This window comes from Sturnus vulgaris, chromosome 2 (genome assembly GCF_052056855.1).
Source record: "Sturnus vulgaris isolate bStuVul1 chromosome 2, bStuVul1.hap1, whole genome shotgun sequence".
Classification (NCBI taxonomy): Eukaryota; Metazoa; Chordata; class Aves; order Passeriformes; family Sturnidae; genus Sturnus; species Sturnus vulgaris.
This window is the reverse complement of record NC_142244.1, coordinates 31026652-31044335: the sequence shown is the minus strand read 5'-3', so window position 1 is coordinate 31044335 and position 17684 is coordinate 31026652. Positions and strand designations below refer to the sequence as shown.

The window sequence follows — 17684 nt, the reverse complement described above, 5'->3', positions numbered from 1 at the left end:
CTTTATCGAACATAGCCATAAAATACTTTTGACTTCTTCATAAATGGTTTTGCAAACCGCTCCTTCCCACAATTAGAAATTTTTTTACCCTACTATCATACTGACACAGAAGCTTGAAGCTTTTTGTTCCCCAGGATTTTCTGTTCATTGCATATAGATAATAAGTTCTTGTGTTTATTCCTCACACCTACTCACTATTTTTTCTCCTTCCCTATCACACACAGCTCTGGCTGTGTTTATTCCATCATTTATAAATAGCAAAGAATCTGGTGTGACACACAGAGCAGTTGGCTTACTGCTATTGTGCAACACTGTCTGAATTTGTCTTCCTCTTGCCTTTCAACCTCTGAAGCATACTTGGATTTATTATCTATATTTTTGGACAAAATTTATGCACTTTAGTGCAAATCCTATGCTTTGTCCAAGGCCTGTTTTGTTACATCTCTCCAAATCCAGTGTCTATGGGGGAAGAACCAGGAAGTTCAATCTTACATTCCCTCAGTGATCATAAATCCCTGTGACAAGGTCTCTATCACTTTCCTGATGAAAAAAAAGGCTAATTCTCCCTAATACTGTACTTAGCACTATAGACAACATTCATCTCAATTGTATTGGGCCAGTCAAACTGGATGATGGTATGCTGGGGGGCTGGCTGAAGTATTACAGAAATTGGCATGCAAGATAGTCAGGGTAAGTACTGAAAATGACTAAAATCCTTTTCAGGCTAATTATTTGACAGCAATAAGAACCGCCACTTCACAATAGGCATGTAAAGCCAATTACTAATCTGAGCTGTGTGAATGAAGGGTTCAATTAAGAGTTGTGGACTTGTGTGTCTCACTAAGTAGGATTGCACCACAGAGGCTGCTGAGTTTGTTAGAGCTTCTACTAACAGTAAAAATAAATAGACAAGACCTGAAGCTCAGGCTAACTTCAGGCAAATTGAGGATTGATAGTAAGATGGAGTGAAAAGGCCTATAGCTCTCTGCCCACATGATACCTCAGTTGCACCCAGATCTGGGCTCCTCAGCAGAAGAAAGACATGGACCTGTTAGAGCAGGTTCCAGGAAGGAACACAGATATGATCCAAGGGTGGGACAGGCTTGAGAGAGCTGGGGTTGTTCAGCCTGGGGCTCCAGGCGCACCTCACTGTAGCTTTTTAGTACCTAAAGGGGGCTTATTAAAAGAAGCAAGATAGTGTTTTTATATGGACAGATAGTGACAGGACAAAAGGCAATGGTTTTAAAGTGAGAGAGGACAGATTTATATTAGATGTGAGAAAGAAATTCTTTACTGAGAGGGTGGTGAGGCACTGGAACAGATTGTCCAGAGAAGATGTGGATATAAATGTTCAAGGTCAGGTTGGATGGAACCCTGGCATCCTGTTCTAGTGAGTGGCATCCCTACCCATGGCAGTGAAGTTGGAACTAGATGATCTTTGAGGTTCTTTCCAACCCAAGCTATTCTGTGATTCTACTTAGTGAAGAAGAGAAGACAGAAAAGAGCCAGACATAGGTTGGAGGTAAAAGAAACATGGTTTCACAGTTTCATGGGTTAGAAGCTGTCAGTACAACAGCTGGTGAAGAAACCGGCACATTTTTTTGGGCGTGTTTTTGGCACAGTCAAGAAAAGTCACATATGCCACAAAAAAACACTCTCAGAGAAACTGAGGGAGCTGAGGTCCAATTTAGAGGCATATCAAATTTTATTTCCAAAGAAATTAGGTTCACGTTGACCTCCTCGTATGTTATAGGCACTGAGATTTCACTTTGTGTCGCTTTTGAGTCAAGACACTTGTATTTGGCAGGAGTGTATTGTTGAATATTGTCCTGTTCTATTCTGTATTTGATTAAAGGAAACTAGAAAATCTACTACTTCAGGTAGTTTGTTATTATTTATTTATTCTTGCTGTTAAAAAAGCCATGTTTTATTTCCCATTTGAATTTGCCTAGTTTCAGCTCTCAATCGCTGGGTTTTCCTATGACTTCCTATGCCATTTAAAATTTTCCTTTCCTCCTCTGTTTTCTTTCTGAAGAATTTTCATAGAATGTAATAAGCTTAGTGCTGACTCTACTGAAGATGCTAAACAAATTGCATTGTCTCTCACTGTAAAACATTTTCTCCGAATGCCTGCACCTATATTAGTTCATCATCCTCCTGTAAAAATGAATTTTAGAATTGCATATTCCAGTTTTGACTTCAGTGAAAAAAAGTTTAGCCTGTGCAAAAATAACACTATGTCTCTGCTGCTGTCTCCCTGTTTACTGTCCCTGAGTGCATCTGCCACAATGTCCTAGCAGGAGCTCAGACTGAATTGTCTTACATGGCCATGGAAGTCTTTGAAGTGTCTCTGCATTCCAAAGGTTGTCTCTACCTTCCAGGCTAGCCTCGGTCTGCAGTTACACAGTCTTGATGAATAGATTTAGGATTATGTGCCTGGTTTTATGAAACTCATTTTGTTTGGCACCCAGTTACCAGCAGATTACACTGTCTGCTGTTATTTACGTATGTCATTTTAGCCAGCAGCAGTGTTGCAATGATTGATAAAACTTCAGACTGCTCCTTGTGGATCTCTCTGAGAAGCAGTTCTATTTTGTGATGATTTTGCGTTGCCAGTTGTTTCTTAAAGCACTGTCAATCACTTTTAAATTGAATTATATTGATATGGTATAGTGCTGCTTTGCCTTCCCAAAACATCTTAAAGTACCATGTCAATTGCCTCAGAAGCTTTTAAGTTTATTCCAGCTCTGCAGTTACCTTTATTTGTCAAATTTGTAGCTCTCAAAGAATGAAATCAAGCTTTGTGACCAAGATAGTTTTCTATAAAACTATGCTGACTGGTGCTGGTTATCCTCTAATGCTTCTCTAAATATATATTTCCATATCCATGTGTCACTGTAATTGATTGGAACTAACATCAGGTATGCCATGCTAAAATTATTCAGTCTGCCAGTGCCTCATAACGGTAGCAATATTACCTTAATACCCTTCCAGTCATCTTGGAGCTTCCCTGTATTCTGGAGTGCAAATCATTTATCAGGGAGACTGTCTTCAACTCTGGAGTGAAAGTGTATCTGGGTGGCAAATCAGATGTCACTGCACCAACTACTCTGAGGTCCGTGTGCAGACAGAACACTGAAAAAATTTCAAGTGGCATTTAAGCAGCTTGTCTGCTTTTCAGCCAGTGTCCTGAAGTTCTGTGCAGCTCTGAATCAAGGAAAAATTATCTGTTCATGTTTTAAAATTTTCTGTTTGGGTGGCTGTGAAGCAATCTTTCAGAGGCTTTTTCCTTGTACAGTTCATTACTACCTGTATTATATAGAACTCTGATCCGCTAGGGAAATTCCTTTGCCTATTCAGAACATGAATCTGCCTTCCCAAGGAGAAATTTCTGGAGATACAAGGTTATTTGATAACCATAAGGGAAAAAAAAAAGTTGATACAGTTCATACATTTTCATTTCTCCAGGCTTGTAAGCCTGCTGGCTTCACCAGTGTTGTGGGTAGTTACCCAGGTATGAGACCTCTACAGCACAGAGCATGATCTCAGTGCTATCCATTAGCTACAGTTTCCAAAAAAACCAAATTTTGTCTGGTCCACTGTCTTGGGTGTTTAATTCTTCTGGAGGAAGGAAGTGGTGTCCTAATAGTGGTGCTAGGTATTCCTTATTTTCATTTTGTCACAGTCACTAGCAGGTTTCTCCGGGACAAGCACAGCACACAGCATCAGGGTTGCTAACTGGTTGACCAGAGAAACTCTGTCCTGATCAGACTGTATGCTGGGAATTCTGATGGAGTTGTAACCACTGGGGCTTCTTCCTCCATCTTGCCATGCTTCAGAGCAGACACAAGGTCATGTTCTGTGTTATTATAAAAGGGGTTAGTCGCAAGAGCAGGCACTTCATTTTCTGCCTATAAAACATAAGTGCTTTGGCTTGTGTTTATTCATGTAGCACCTGGCTGGTGACTGCAGGAGTCCTGGGGAGGAATATGCAAATGGTTCCGTAAACAGTGTATGCATTATTTCTTCAGAAGCTAAGCAATTAATTTTTTTCTTTCCTTTTTGTTGGTTGGTTGGTTGATTCATCTGGTTTGATTTTGTTTGGAGAGAGTGGTGTTGGGTTTGTTTGTTTTGTTGATGTTGTTGTTTGGCTGCCATGTGGTCACTTTTGTTGTGCAAGAGCGTGCAGACAAAGAGATTGTCATGCATTTGGTGCTGTTGGGTTAGATGTGGCACATACACCTTTCTCTTCGCTGTAGAGAAAATCTGGTCAACCCAAATGTTAGCATGTGAGTAGTCTCAGTGTAGCCCTAGCCTGCACCAGTAACCAAATCTGAAAATAATTAATCCAGACACTTTCTACTTTTAGACTCAAGTTCCAACAAAAAATGGAGCGTTTCCATCCAAACTTGGAGAAAGCTGTGCTTAAGATGAGGAATTACAGCAAGCATTAGATTTTGCCAAGACAGACTGTATCTTTCTAGGCAGAAGTTCAGGCTCTAGAGCCACAGCCATTCCAATAACATCCTTTTGCCACTCTCTGCACTTGCTTTTCTAAAAACCTTGCTTTTTGGAAATTTTGAAGAACTTTGTACAGTCTGGATTATTCTTTGGTCCGTGAACAGTTGATTTCCACAGAGTAAGAAGGTATTCTAGGAGGAGGTCAGCTGTAGTACCTGCTGTGCTGTGACTTACTGTCCTGAGTATCCTGCTCAACTTTTTGCTTTTCCTTCTGATTTCAGTGATAGCATCTGCTGACATTCTTTGGCCAGTGGAAAATTCCTCTTTGTCCCCCAGTATTTCTGGTATGCAAAGGCAATGCTGAGGTCCTTGAAGAGTTAGTTTTGGTTGAATCTGTTTTCTCTGCTTAAAAAGGACATAATTCAAAACTTATTTGCTCTCCCACCTTGGCTCCCCTTAGCTTCTGCGGAGTATAACTAGCAAAAATCAGAATTAACAAAAATGTGGGCCTAAAGCACCATGTGGAGAGGAGCTTCACACAAGGCTATCGGGCTGAATCATAGATTACTGAGCTACAGGTAGCTATGTTCAGTCATTGGTAATGACAGACATCCCAAGACAAACATTTTCCTTCATCCCTGCTTCTTTTCTGTCTCCACATGAATCTATTAAAAGAGTTGGTGTCTGCTGAGGAAGCACAGTCAAAGCAGCAGGGAAGCACAAATAACCTGTGAATCATTTCAGAGTCGTTTCTTCAGAGCCAGTTTTAATGGCTGATATCCTTGTGTGTTGTAAGGTCGTGCATGCAAATGGAATAATGAAAATGTAGGCGAGAGGTGCTCTGAGCTACTGATGCTTTCTTTCCAGTCTCCTCCTCTTCCATTGTGCTTTTCACAGTACTGTGTTGAAGCTGGGGCGGGGAGGGGGGGGAGGAATCCATTGGCCCCTTCATGGAATGTGTATGGATTTAAACTCCATGCTTTAAAGGTAAAGAGTTCTGCTGCAGTCCAGCATGCAAGCTGACTTGAGTTTCAGCTGTAGAAAGGGGAAACAGAGAATATCATATGGAGAAGCAGATGAGGGGAGAAAGCAGCAGCTAGAAGAGTTTACAGGATGAAATCAACAGTCCATAAAGATGAGTACAGTATTTTATTTCTACTTTCAGTGAGTCTCCATGACTAGCTACCAAAGAATTCCTATAATGCTTCAGACTCTTCCAGTTCCAAAATCCAAGGATATTTGTTACCTTCCTGTGCACTTCACATACTTATTGCATTGATTTGACTGATGGATGTTCTATTCAGTGTCACTGATGAGGAACTGCATGAGCTCAGAGAAAAAGTCTATGGAGTCCTTGTCTTGTCATCAGTATCAGCCAACAGTAAATATCCAGGAAAGAAAGTGTTCTTCCCCAGAATACCTTCTTAGCATGTAGCAGTTTGTAGCAGCAGATGTGGTGTCATTAATAACCCTGTAAGGATGCTACTTCTGTATGTGTCCAGTCTCTTTTTCTTTTTTTTTTTTCAGCATAAACTGTTAATGTCCATAGTATCCTTCAACAAAGAGATTCACAGCAGGAAGATGCAGCACAAAAAGCACCACCTTCTTTGTTGATCACGCTTGATGATTTAAAGTTACCAAATTTTAATCTACAGTTAAATTTTCTGCGTCTTTTCCCTTCCTTTTTGCAGGCAATTGACAAGTATTGCCGGGTTAGTGGTGGCTTCTCTGGTGTCAAGGATGTCTATTCCTCATCTCCTACATATGATGATGTACAGCAGAGCTTTTTCCTTGCTGAAACTTTGAAGTAAGTCATTTTCACTCCTGCATCTTTCTGTAAAAGCTCACATCTAAATTCTAGAAGAATGTAGTGGCTCCACAGGTAGCTAATGGAGACAGACTGATTTTGAGTATTAGGAGCACAAAATGGAACAGGGAGAAAAGCAAGTCCTGAAAATGGCAGTGCTTTGTGCCTAATTCAGGCATCACAGCATGTTTCACTGGGAAAACGGGGTTCCAAGTTGATCATGTGTAAGGGGATAGTGTGGTTATTCTATCCTTGTGCTGGCTCCTTACCAAATTCCTCTACTTAATTACAATACTTTGTTGCCTTGTGTTACCATTATAAAAACAAAGCCACTGCTACCTCCTCTGTTGTCTTCTTTAATTTTATTTCACTTACTCCTTCAAGTTCATTTTTTGGAGACTGAAAGTAGTGGTCCCAAAGAGAGAGGCAGCAATTTCAAACAGGTCAGGTCAGAGAAACAATACTTCTCCAGGAGCTGATGGTATATGATTGTTCCTACTATAAAAGCCAAATGAGAGAATGAAATCTGCTTCTAAAGGACTTCTGTGGTGGCAAGGCTGACTTTTGATGTATCACCAGAATCCTGTCTGCATCTTAAATAATCACAAGGAGATCTGAAAATCCACTGATGCATCATTCAGTAACTGGATATACTATAGCACAGGTATGCAGACGGTGGCATTTCTTTTAGGAAAGAACTCAGAAATTTCTACTGACTTATGGTTTGGAGCATTTCCTGCTTGTGGAACAAAACAAAGTTTTATTGAAGAGCTGGATATTTGTAGTTTTTGACATTGATGCAATTGGCATAGCCCAAACCAAAAACTAGTTTCACACTGAGATAAAGCAGAGAACATAAGGTCAAGCAAGATAGCCCAAATGAAAATAAAGACAGAAGGGTTGCATGTGATGTCATGAGGAAAATGAAGATGTTCCTCAGAAGAGAGGCATAGAATATGTCCTAAGCAATACCTGCTGTAATCTTTTCTGCTATTTATGATTACTTCTGCATATTCATTCCTCTCAAATTCTAATTTGGTAACTGTCCCAAATATGCTTTGTTGTTGCTTGGATACTTCAATTCATCAGAGATACACAGCAGATTTGAGAGTTTTGAGCAGTACCTGGCATGAAGGTACCTGTTGAGTGGGAAGGACCAAGATGGAGAAATAGGTTGCTTAAGTTATTCAAAGGAAAAGTGTGAATCAAATGAGGAAGGCGAGTTTGAGTAAGATGAAATATTGCTGCTGTGGTGAGAAAGAGCTTGGAGAGCTGCAGCAGGAGAGAGCAAGGCAGAAGGATTGAGGAAAGGAAGGGCCTTGATGCTTTAAAAACAAATGAAGAGTGTGGAGAAGGAGACGAGGTATGTGTGACAAAACTGAATCATCTCTGCAAAAAATTTTTGTCTGTGAACAGTAAACAGATGAGGAAGGAAAGAAAAAGTAGGGCTCCACTGTCTGAATTGTGGATAGAGCTGGCAAATGAAGGCAGCAGAAGAATTGGTCAGGCAGTGACACAGGGCTGAAAGCAGCAGACACTCCCAGTGTCTGATGGAGAGAAAGCAAAGGAACAGCAGAATAAGTGTGCACTTTCTGGATATGGCAGAGTCCACTAATGGGAATGACACCCTTTTCTTGTCAAGTGCAGCAAGAGCTGTCTTTTTCTGGATGGCAGGAAAGCAAGCAGGAGCTGGGAGATCCTATGCACTCATGCTGTTGTGCTTGCACTCAGCCAGATTTTCTGTAACAACGGAAATGTCCTTTGATTTTTAGCAGTTGTGTTGGGAAACTTTGACAGATCCCTACCACCGGTTTGTCCTACAGAGTTATAGCACAGCCTCATTCAAAAGTGTGCATTAAGAAAAAAGGAACAACAAATACTTTTTTTTCTACATATGCCCAGTAACCCTTATTTTGTTTTCATGCTTCATGTCCTCCACGTTGTTTTATAATGTACAACATCTGTGAAAACCTCTGTACAATCTATTGTCCCGTTTGCTCTCACCAGAAGCTGAACCAGCTTCCAGAACTGTGATGACAAATCAGATGCTTGCCGTGGTTTAGTAGCTTCTCTTGTGCTGCCATGAAATTTTTGGTTTGGATATAAGAGGATTAGTAATTTCCAAGTGGGTTTACTCCATTAAGAAAAGCTTTCTGACAACTTATTCTCTGCTCTCCTGTCCCCCAAATACTTGTGGTTGGTGTCTTGATGTTTGTTTTATGCTAAAAATCTTTGAAGGGAGACTCAAAAAACAGAAGTTTCTTGGAAAGATTAAAATATGCTGTCTATAACTTTTATATACTTTTCATTGAAGAGCTTGATCATAATAAAAATTACTTCAGATCATTGTAATAGGGAAGGTTGTGTGTGTGCTGTACAAAGATTGAAAGCAAGTAATTTGTTTATAGCTGTAGGTACTGAACTGTGGGGCCTGGAGCTGCTCTGTTGCTCCTGCCTGCCTGTGCTCTGCTTTAATACTGATGTTTTTTGTCTTGGTATCCAGGTATTTGTATCTGCTTTTCTCCAATGATGATCTTCTACCATTAGACAACTGGGTTTTTAACACAGAAGCTCATCCTCTGCCTGTTTTACATTTAGCCAATACCACACTGTCAGGAAATCCTGCATATCGATAAAAACAGCTCTATGAAGAGGAAGAGAGACTGTTTTCAGCTCTGTTTTGTTTACATGGACCACTTGAGACTTTAGCAGGAGGGGAGACAGACAGACACTTGGTAAACCTAGACCCCCGAGTCAAGCAAGTGTTGGCATGGGAAACAAAGCTCTTCAACATATAAATAAGTTTAAATTTCTGTTTTATACATGACCAAAACACGTGAGTGTGATTTTTGCAGGATGGAGACTTCACACGCTTTGAACCCTGGCAAGACATGGAATCTACAGATAATATTAATGCAGCAGGAAGAAGAGGCTTTCCCATCCAGGGAGAGAAACTTGCTGCTTGCTGTTGCAAGGAGCAACACAGTCACCTCTTCAGATTGGGTGGGTTCCAAATACCTAGGTTTTCTTTTTTTTTTTTTTTTTATGATGGCATGAACAACAACAAAAAGCAACACCACTGCACCAGCAGCATCAGGATTTGAATTTCTTTCTGTACCTGTCTGAATTTTCTAAGGAGCATTTGTTTGTTCAGACTGGCAGCCATTCTCAGAGCCTCTAATCTGTTAGAGCTAAATTCTAAAGTACAGAAAGTATTGCCTCCTCATTTTCCCTTTTCAAAATAATGCTTATATCCAAAAAGAAAAAACAATTAGTAAGCATTTGGTTTGTAGTTCACTGTCATCAGAATGGGCCCAGTTCATTTGGCAAGCTCAGTCAGAGTCTGGAGCATATCACAGGAGTTGGAAGCAGGAGTAGGAAGGAGCCTAAGTTTCCCTGTCTCACAAATTATGTCACATGAAAAAAACCATTCTCTTTTTAGTCCTGGTTCTTTTAGCTAAACAAACAGAGATGACAACATGAGCATAACTGTTTCGTGATTTATGTAGGAGGATACAGTATATGGAACTAAAAGAAGCTCCCCTCGAGCTAAGCAGTGAGAGTTTGCTGCTCTGTATTTTTGCACACAATCTGTTACTTTTCATTCCTTGGATTCTATTCACAGAACCTTATTTGCAGGTATAAATGTGTCTGACAGAAGCCTGAAACTGCCTTTTATTTACTTTACAAAATTCTTCTTTCTTCTGGGTGCTCCAGTACAAATCCAACATGATCTTTAGAAACAGCCTAACATCTCTTGCATGTGACTGGGAAAAGAAACTGAAGTCTCTTCTTTCATTAATTTATGATACTGCTACCTGAATGGGTTTTTTTCAAGTACTTTATGGCTGGGTTGGATAGTATCACTTATGGAGTCTTTTCCAGTCTTCATTTATTTGCTAAAAGAAGTTTCATCTTTCCAAATTTTTCATCTTATCAATTTTGTCTTTCTCAATCTCTCTTTACTGTTGTTCAGAACCCTTACAGCTAAGATTATTCTTTTTATTCTGCTATATAAAGAATATATAAAAAAATCTTTTTGCCATGGTGACTGGCCCGTTTGCTGAAAAACAGCCTTTAGGTGCTGGTTTCCTTCCTAATTAGTGTACAGTTTGAGTCTTTAAAAAAATCTTGGTGATGTTTTTGTACTGAAGCGAGTGGAAGAATTCTTCAGTGAACTGCAGCAGTTCAGCATCAGATTTAAAGGGAGTGAGTGCTATTTTCTCTCCTCAAAAAAGTTTTTATATGAAGTTTTATATGAAAAAACTTTCCTCCTTATTATATCTGACTGTAGATGTACCCCTCAAAATTATTCTTCATTGGTCTGTGTCAGTAACTTAGACATAGAAATCATCATATGATCTAAGTAAAAATGCTATCAGATTATTTTTTTCCAGGCAATTACTTTAGTTTAAGAGGACGAAAACATGGAGCTTGGGAAAAGTTTCAGTCTCAGTGTTTGTACCTTAATACCAGTTACTTTGTTACTGTAATTTGCAGCAGTATCCTAAAAATAATTTGAGAACGTATAAAGTAATTGATATGGTAAATAATACTGATTTCAGTAATTGCTTATTTAAAATTAGAAGTAGCTTAATAAATGGCTTCTTTTTACTGGCCCCACATTAATTTATTTTTCTAATTATTATTCAGTGACTTACTGAAGAACTAGCAATTTTTCATTTTCCCAAGTTCAGATGTTCTGTGTTCTCAAGTTGTTTTTCTGATCCTATGAGAACTGTTATTAGTTTAAAACTACACTTGATTGCTTTGTTCTCCTACATGTCTCTGGGTATATAGGAGAAAGAGGAAAAGGAGACCCTTCTGTTTAAAAGAAAAGAAAGAAAAAAGAAAAAATAACAAAAGCACTTTCTGCCCCATAAACCCATCCCTCTACTCCTCCTGATAAATGCAGGTGTAGAATGGCTGCCAGTCTGTTCAGAGAAAGGTCAAGGACAGAATTCTGGCATCCCAGAAACAGAAAACTTCTTATCATTGCTTCTCTTCCTCCATCTCCCTCTTGTGAATTAAAGAGGAACCTTTCAAATTTAACTTTTCTGTGAATCCCAGTGGGTTAACTTACTGCCAGAAGAATGCCTGAATTGAGGACTAAGCCATTTCATGTTATGGGATGGTGTTCTCAAAGCAGATGAACAGTACTACTATTTCTTTGTGTACATAAGCAGCAGGTACCAAATTGAAGACACTTGTTTTTCATTTTCCAGTTACCCCAACAACAGTCAGTTTATTCTCCATCGCTTTTTAAAATACCAGCTGTCCTTTTCTTCCAGAAGCTAATGATGTGCAGAGTCTATAAAAAATAGTGCATTTTAAGGACTAATTGCTGTGTCTTTCATAAATTTCATCCTGAGATTTCCTAGATGAAACAGAGTTTGGAGGTAATGGGTTCTGTCTGAAGTACATGCTTAATTACCAAGCACTACAGATACCAAAACTTTTGACTGAGGTCACGTGCCCTCATTCTGAGTCCTTCACAGAAAAGTAGGTTCTGATCTGCAAAATGGCATTACGTGCAACCCAAAGTTCAGACTGTTTTCCCTCTGGGTACATAAGGTACAGTAGAATGTTGCCATTTTCATTCTGTTGCTGTCTTACTTTCTTAAAGATAAGAGTGTAAATTTAAGCACAAAAATGACTTTTTAGTCCTAGCTGTTTCTCAGTCTTGCACTGTGCTCTCTAACAAAAAAATCCTCATTTTCTCTAGGTAGCTGTCCCATTTTACAATTTCTACAATACCCGTTCCCCTTACAGAATGAAATAAAAACCAAAAAATCATGTTCATTTTTGGCACACTGGATTTGGGCTAGAGCCTGGAAATCCCAGAATTGTCTATTTCCTGTTTGCATGCAGTCAAAACAAGGTTGTATGGTTCTTTTCCTAATCCAAGCCTCAAAGTTGCCTGTTGGTCAGGATCTGCTAGCAGTAAATTTTTTTCTAACAATTAGAGCTCAACTTTTCAAAAAGGCCAGATTTCTGCAGCTTCCATTACAACCCTAGACCTGTGCATGTCCTGCAGTCAAGAAGTCAACTTCTTAGCTTTGTCCTCTAAATAAAAACAAAACCTTGAATGATATTCTGAGTAAATTAATTTTGCTGCACAATCTAGTCCTTCAAACTGAATATTCAAGGAAAGTATAAAAAATAGCAAGTGCCCTGGAGTAGAAGGAAGAGCAAGTAGTTCCATGTGCCAGTCACACCTTTGCTGTTCCTTCAGCTTCCTGCTCCAAATTTGTGGGTCACCGTGTTCTAAATCCCAAACACTGACATATCCCCCCACAGTATTTTACAAGATTTGAATGTTGCCTGGGTTCTGAAAGGTGACAATAATTAGATACAATGCCATCCTTCAAGGTTAGAGGTGCACCCCCTAAGCAAGTCCTGTTGGTATTTAAACTAATAGGCCTAGCCCATGTTTAGAAGAGGACAAATAAGAAAGAGACTTCTTGATACCACAGAAAAATAAAACCAAGCTCTTGACTCATACTGTAGTTGGGAGATCAGTTCACCCTGAGTAAGACATCCCTCTTTCACTCCTTGAATTTTGAGATAACAGTCTTCTGACTCAAGAGTTTGAGTTGCCATAGAAAGAGGAAACCCAGGCTCTTTGGCAAGCTGTGTGTGTACAGCTGTAGCAGAGATGGGTAAGCAGGAGCTGCTTCAGCTGTCAGCGCCTTCTAACAAACTGCTCTGTAATTGCCCAGGAAAGGTGGGAACCACCAAAGTCGGAGGAGGCAGCCTGACCTGTTACAGTGAATTGTTGTTTAATCCTAATTGCTTGGTGGAAGTTGGGTTTGCATTCTGCCTTTATTCTTGCTTTGTCTAAAACTGACAGATTATTTTTTCCTCCAAAATAATAAAAGGACAAAAATCTATCTTCTGATGTGGAAACCTTCTGCCTCTGACCTGGAATCCTGCATATGTACTTTTTACAGATTAAAAAATAATATTGTATATAAAAAATTGAATAAAGAATGTCTTTAAGTGAAAAGGGTGTGTTTTTTGTCCTTTGCCTCCAAAAGCAGCATCCTGTAGCACTGGACTGTGAAGCTGACCCTATTCCAAAGGCTTGGTGGTGCTGCAACTTTTCTTTCCCCTGCAGCCCTACTAAGGACTTTGTCAACTAAACATTTATCAAGACCCCCTGTTGCAAAATTAAACCCCTGTGTCCTGTACTTGCTTCCTAAAGGTCCCTGTAGTGCTCAGGATGCACCTTCATTCACAGCACTTTGAAGCTGTTCCTGGGTGCCATTGTGAAAGCCACCAAACCTCACAAAAGTTTTGATATTTTGAGATTTCTCCCCATTTGTCATATTGTGTGAAAGTGGCTAAAGGGTTCGAAGATCCTTTTAGATGAGGGTAAAGGGACAGGCAGGCAAGCAGAGGTACTAAATAATTAAGCCACCAGGTTAACCACCCCCCCCTCCCCGCCTTTTCTTGAGACTTAAGTAGCCAGTGAGCTGGGCAATAAAGTCTGTCTGTCCATTCCTCTGCTCTCTGGGAAATGGAGAAAGTTCCCAATTGTTTAAGTGTTATTCACGGGGAAACTGGTATGAGGAAGTGGCTTCAACTGAGCTTGTTTTCTCCCTGCACCTTGAAATTCCCTGGAATTGCTGCTCCAGCTCTATTTTTTTGCAGTACAGCCTTTGTATAACCAGATTTGCTTTCTGATTCACATTTCTGTTGCTAATCCTTTCTGTCTGATGTCGCTCATGTTGCTCATATGTGGTACCTTGTTTTCATGAGATGCCATGACTGCCAGCCCTTGTGCCCTGCTTTATATCCAATGCCCAACCTTCCCAGGATGCCTCAACCTCAGGATGTAACGATCATAAGAGGAAATTGCTCCTGAAGTGCCATATTTGAGTGTAAGACATGGCCCCTGCTGTATTGTCATGCTATCTACCTTGAAATTCAGTTTTTCATCCAACTGTTGCTCCATAGCTTTTTGCATGGGCACATTCACACTGCACCCAGCTTCCAACTGCAGTGTCACTTCCAAAGTAGCAGCTTTTGCACCCGTTGATGTCCCTGTGGCATCCTTGGCCCCTGAGCCACCTCACTGGAATTCACTTGGTGTAGCAAGGTGTATCTTGTCCTTTGTGGTTGCACTGCATTGTCTCTTCTTCTTCAACAGTGAGGTGCTTCCCCCCTCTGCTTCCACCTCATCTGAAAATTGCATGTTCTCTGCCCAAGGGATATATCGGGAATATCCTCTTTTATCTCTCTGTTGGCGCTCTGCCTGCATGTCACCCTCCCCCTCTCCCTTCCCTTGCAGACGCTGTGATTTTGTGTGCTCCTTCCTGGAGACCATGTACCTTTCCTGTGCATATTAATTAGCTGTATTTAAAAATCCTGAAATTAATACTTTAATGGGTTATTTTTAGCCTTTGTCTTGTAGCTCTGGGAGCTGGCTTCTCTCAGTGCAAAGTCATAGGCTTTCTGGGGGCTGTGGAAAGGAAGCGTAATTCTCTCTGTGCTGGTTCACGTGTGGGATGTGTGAAGGCTGGTGATGGCGTGCTTTTTTTGTTTTTTAATATGAAGAGCAAGAATCTTTTTGAAAATATTTCAAGCTGAGCCAACTCACATGCGAAATGGTTTGAGAAAGAGCAATCACTCATATACCCAAACTTAGTTGCAAGTAAAAATTCAGGGAAGAATTTGGGGAGGAAGGAAAAAGCACTGTGTGTTCTTGTGTACCAACAGTGTCACCGTTTGCTTTCTTAGATTGTTTCCATTGTACGAGTAGTCTCAGGTGACAGGTATGATGCCTGTCTGTAATAGTAAGAAGATTTTGTAGAAAAATCTAGAAAGAATTGTCAGTGCAGAGCATGAAGGATCGGATAATGCTGAGGCCTGGAACAGCAGAAGACGAAAGAAATTTAAAAAGTCAAAATGCGAAGTTGTTCCTCCTGGGATGAAGAGCAAAACCTTTCACTGTAATCTGGGATATTATCAACCTGAAACCAGTAACAAAGAAAATGGACATACGGTCAGCCATAATACACAGATCACCAATACAGGGTAAAAAAGCAAGTGAAAATAAAAATGTTGTGCTGAGTCAAAACTAAGGTTTGTCTGACCTCGTATCTTGACTCAACTCTGATCAAGAGCAAATTCCAACAGAAGAGTAGGAAAGTGAATTTTGATACTTCACAAATGTATCCTGAAGTGATCTGCAGCCTCCTGAGCCATAGGTGGTTATTTTGGTATTTAATAGGCCTTGACATCCATGGAGGGGGGACTGTTCTTTGGAATTGATCCAGTCACTTATTGAATCAGTAGCGACTGTCAGGGAGCAGAGCAAGCTCTGCCAGAGAGCCTCATGGTGCTTGCAAGGCATCCATGCACTGAGAGGGTGTTTCTGATGAAACAAAAAGCATGTCAGCGCCATGCAGAGATGGGTGAACAGCTCTGAGATCTGGAGTGTGGTTCTGGTCACCTGTATTCAGGAGGGCTTGTCTCAGTGGAGACCGGAGGCTTGCCAGGGAATGGAGAGTTGGTGTCAGGAGAGGTGAGAGGAGTTCAGCCTGGCAAAGTGAAAGGTTGAAAGGGGTGATAACTGCTGTCCACAACACAAAGTGCTTAGTCAGCCTGGGAGAGAAAAAAGCTGTTTTTCTGGAGGACAAACCTTGCACAAAAGCCTCACACAAACTGGTACTTGCAATGCCTGAATAATTTCTGACAATGGGGTCCTAGGAGTAGAAAACATGTTTATCTGCTGAATAAAAGGATGATGTTTTGTGCTTGCCTGCAGTTTCATGTACCTGAATGAAGGATGTAGGAGATTCTTTCCTGTCCTGCATTCCGGAGCTCCTGTGGGATCTCTAAGCTTAGGGTTGAATTTACAAAAGCTCTTTTCTCTGTTTTCTGTTTCTAGGGCAGGACAAATGTAAAATGCCATTGAATCAGAAAGTAAAAAGCCTTTCATAACTTCTTGGATGGAAGTTATTCATTGACATTTGCTATGCTGTTTGAGTAATGATGGATAGAAATTCACCAAAATACTTCCTATTAAGTTTTCTAACATGGTTATCCAATGACCTTTTACCACTGGATTTGCTGTGGAGAAATCAGAAACAGATTGCAGCATGTTGGAGCATAGTGTTGACAACACAGGGACACCAATCTCTTTTGATCTAAAGATTGTTATTGAACAAAACCCAGGTAACTAAGAATATTACATTAAAACAAAGCAGTGGTACAGTCTGCAAATAGAGTTCATTGTGCAGTGATTCTTACACGGCAAAATAAGTGAAGATCATCAGTACCCTCAAGAGAGAATCTTTGAAGATACTCTCTGTTGCATGCATTTAAATTCTTTTTGCCTCCAGTTCTAGATGGCTCATCTTGTCCTTTGTTTGGGTACACATCCCATTATTACTTGAGGTGCTTTATGCCTGTGGGCTATTTCTACACTAATTAATGTTCACATAAAGGGATTTCCCTGACAGTTCTCTGGAATTTTTGCAAGTGTTCTCTTAGCTCTGCACTGATATGTGGTCACTCATTTTGTATGCTTTAGCCAGGCACATAATTTCAAAGAATCCATAGCTCCTTGCAGTTAGTGTGCTCAAATCAAGCCAGTGTAACTTGAGAACCATTTATGTCAGACCAGTACTACAGTCTGCTAAACCTTATGCCGAGCTCCCACATTGTACTTCTACTTGTATCACAACAGGGTTAGGTTTTCGGGTTCTCATTAGATATTTTGCAATTGCAGTGGAAATTTTCCACAGAAAAAGGATCCTCTGAATCTTTGAATACCCACCAGCCATCAGCTTGTGGAATTAATTTCTTCACTGTGAAGCAGGCTTTGATGAGTTCAGCGACAACAGTGAAGAATTCACTGCCACATCCAGGTGACATCGTTACATTGATTTTTTTATTAGCTTAAATAATAGACAAATGCTTCTTTTTCAAGTGTGTCCCCTAAGAAAACCTTTCCATATACTGCGTCAAATTTCCTCTGGATCCTGCTCATGCTATTTCTTAATAGAAGTCTGTGGGTAAAGCACATCCATCCCTTCACAGAACACAGTGTGTAGCCCTGGAGATGTTCTCTCTGCACAGGTTATGTTCAGTGCCAGATGCTGCTTAGCTGCATCAGGAAGGTGCTTTGCCCACATCTGTCTTTTTTTTATCCCTGCAGTAGAAACTTCTTGCCAGCTCAAGCTGTTGGGAATGGGCAGGGATGTGGCTGGGTGTGCTCTGGTTCTGGTCAGCTCAGAATCCGTAAGTCATGATTTGTTTTCAGTAATAGAATCAGAGTGACTTCCAGAATGGTGACATTTAAACTTTAACGTTCAAATGTCAAAGACTCACAGTGTCTCCCAAATGCTGAGCAGCCTTTGCCCACCTCTGTGTGTGTAACTCACCAGGATGTATGAAGTTCCTT

The 17684-nt window shown here is 40.3% G+C and overlaps 1 protein-coding gene across 1 annotated transcript in view; it reads left to right on the top strand.

Moving 5' to 3' along the window:
- MAN1A2 (mannosidase alpha class 1A member 2) overlaps nucleotides 1-13277 on the top strand; it is a 134353-nt gene extending 121076 nt beyond the window's left edge. Inside the window, exons 12-13 of the mRNA XM_014884130.2 lie at nucleotides 6153-6268; nucleotides 8772-13277. Of these exons, the coding sequence (XP_014739616.1) occupies nucleotides 6153-6268; nucleotides 8772-8904 (249 nt within the window). The 3' untranslated portion in view covers nucleotides 8905-13277. The remainder of the gene's footprint in view (nucleotides 1-6152; nucleotides 6269-8771) is intronic.
- The last annotated feature ends 4407 nt before the right edge of the window (nucleotides 13278-17684 follow it).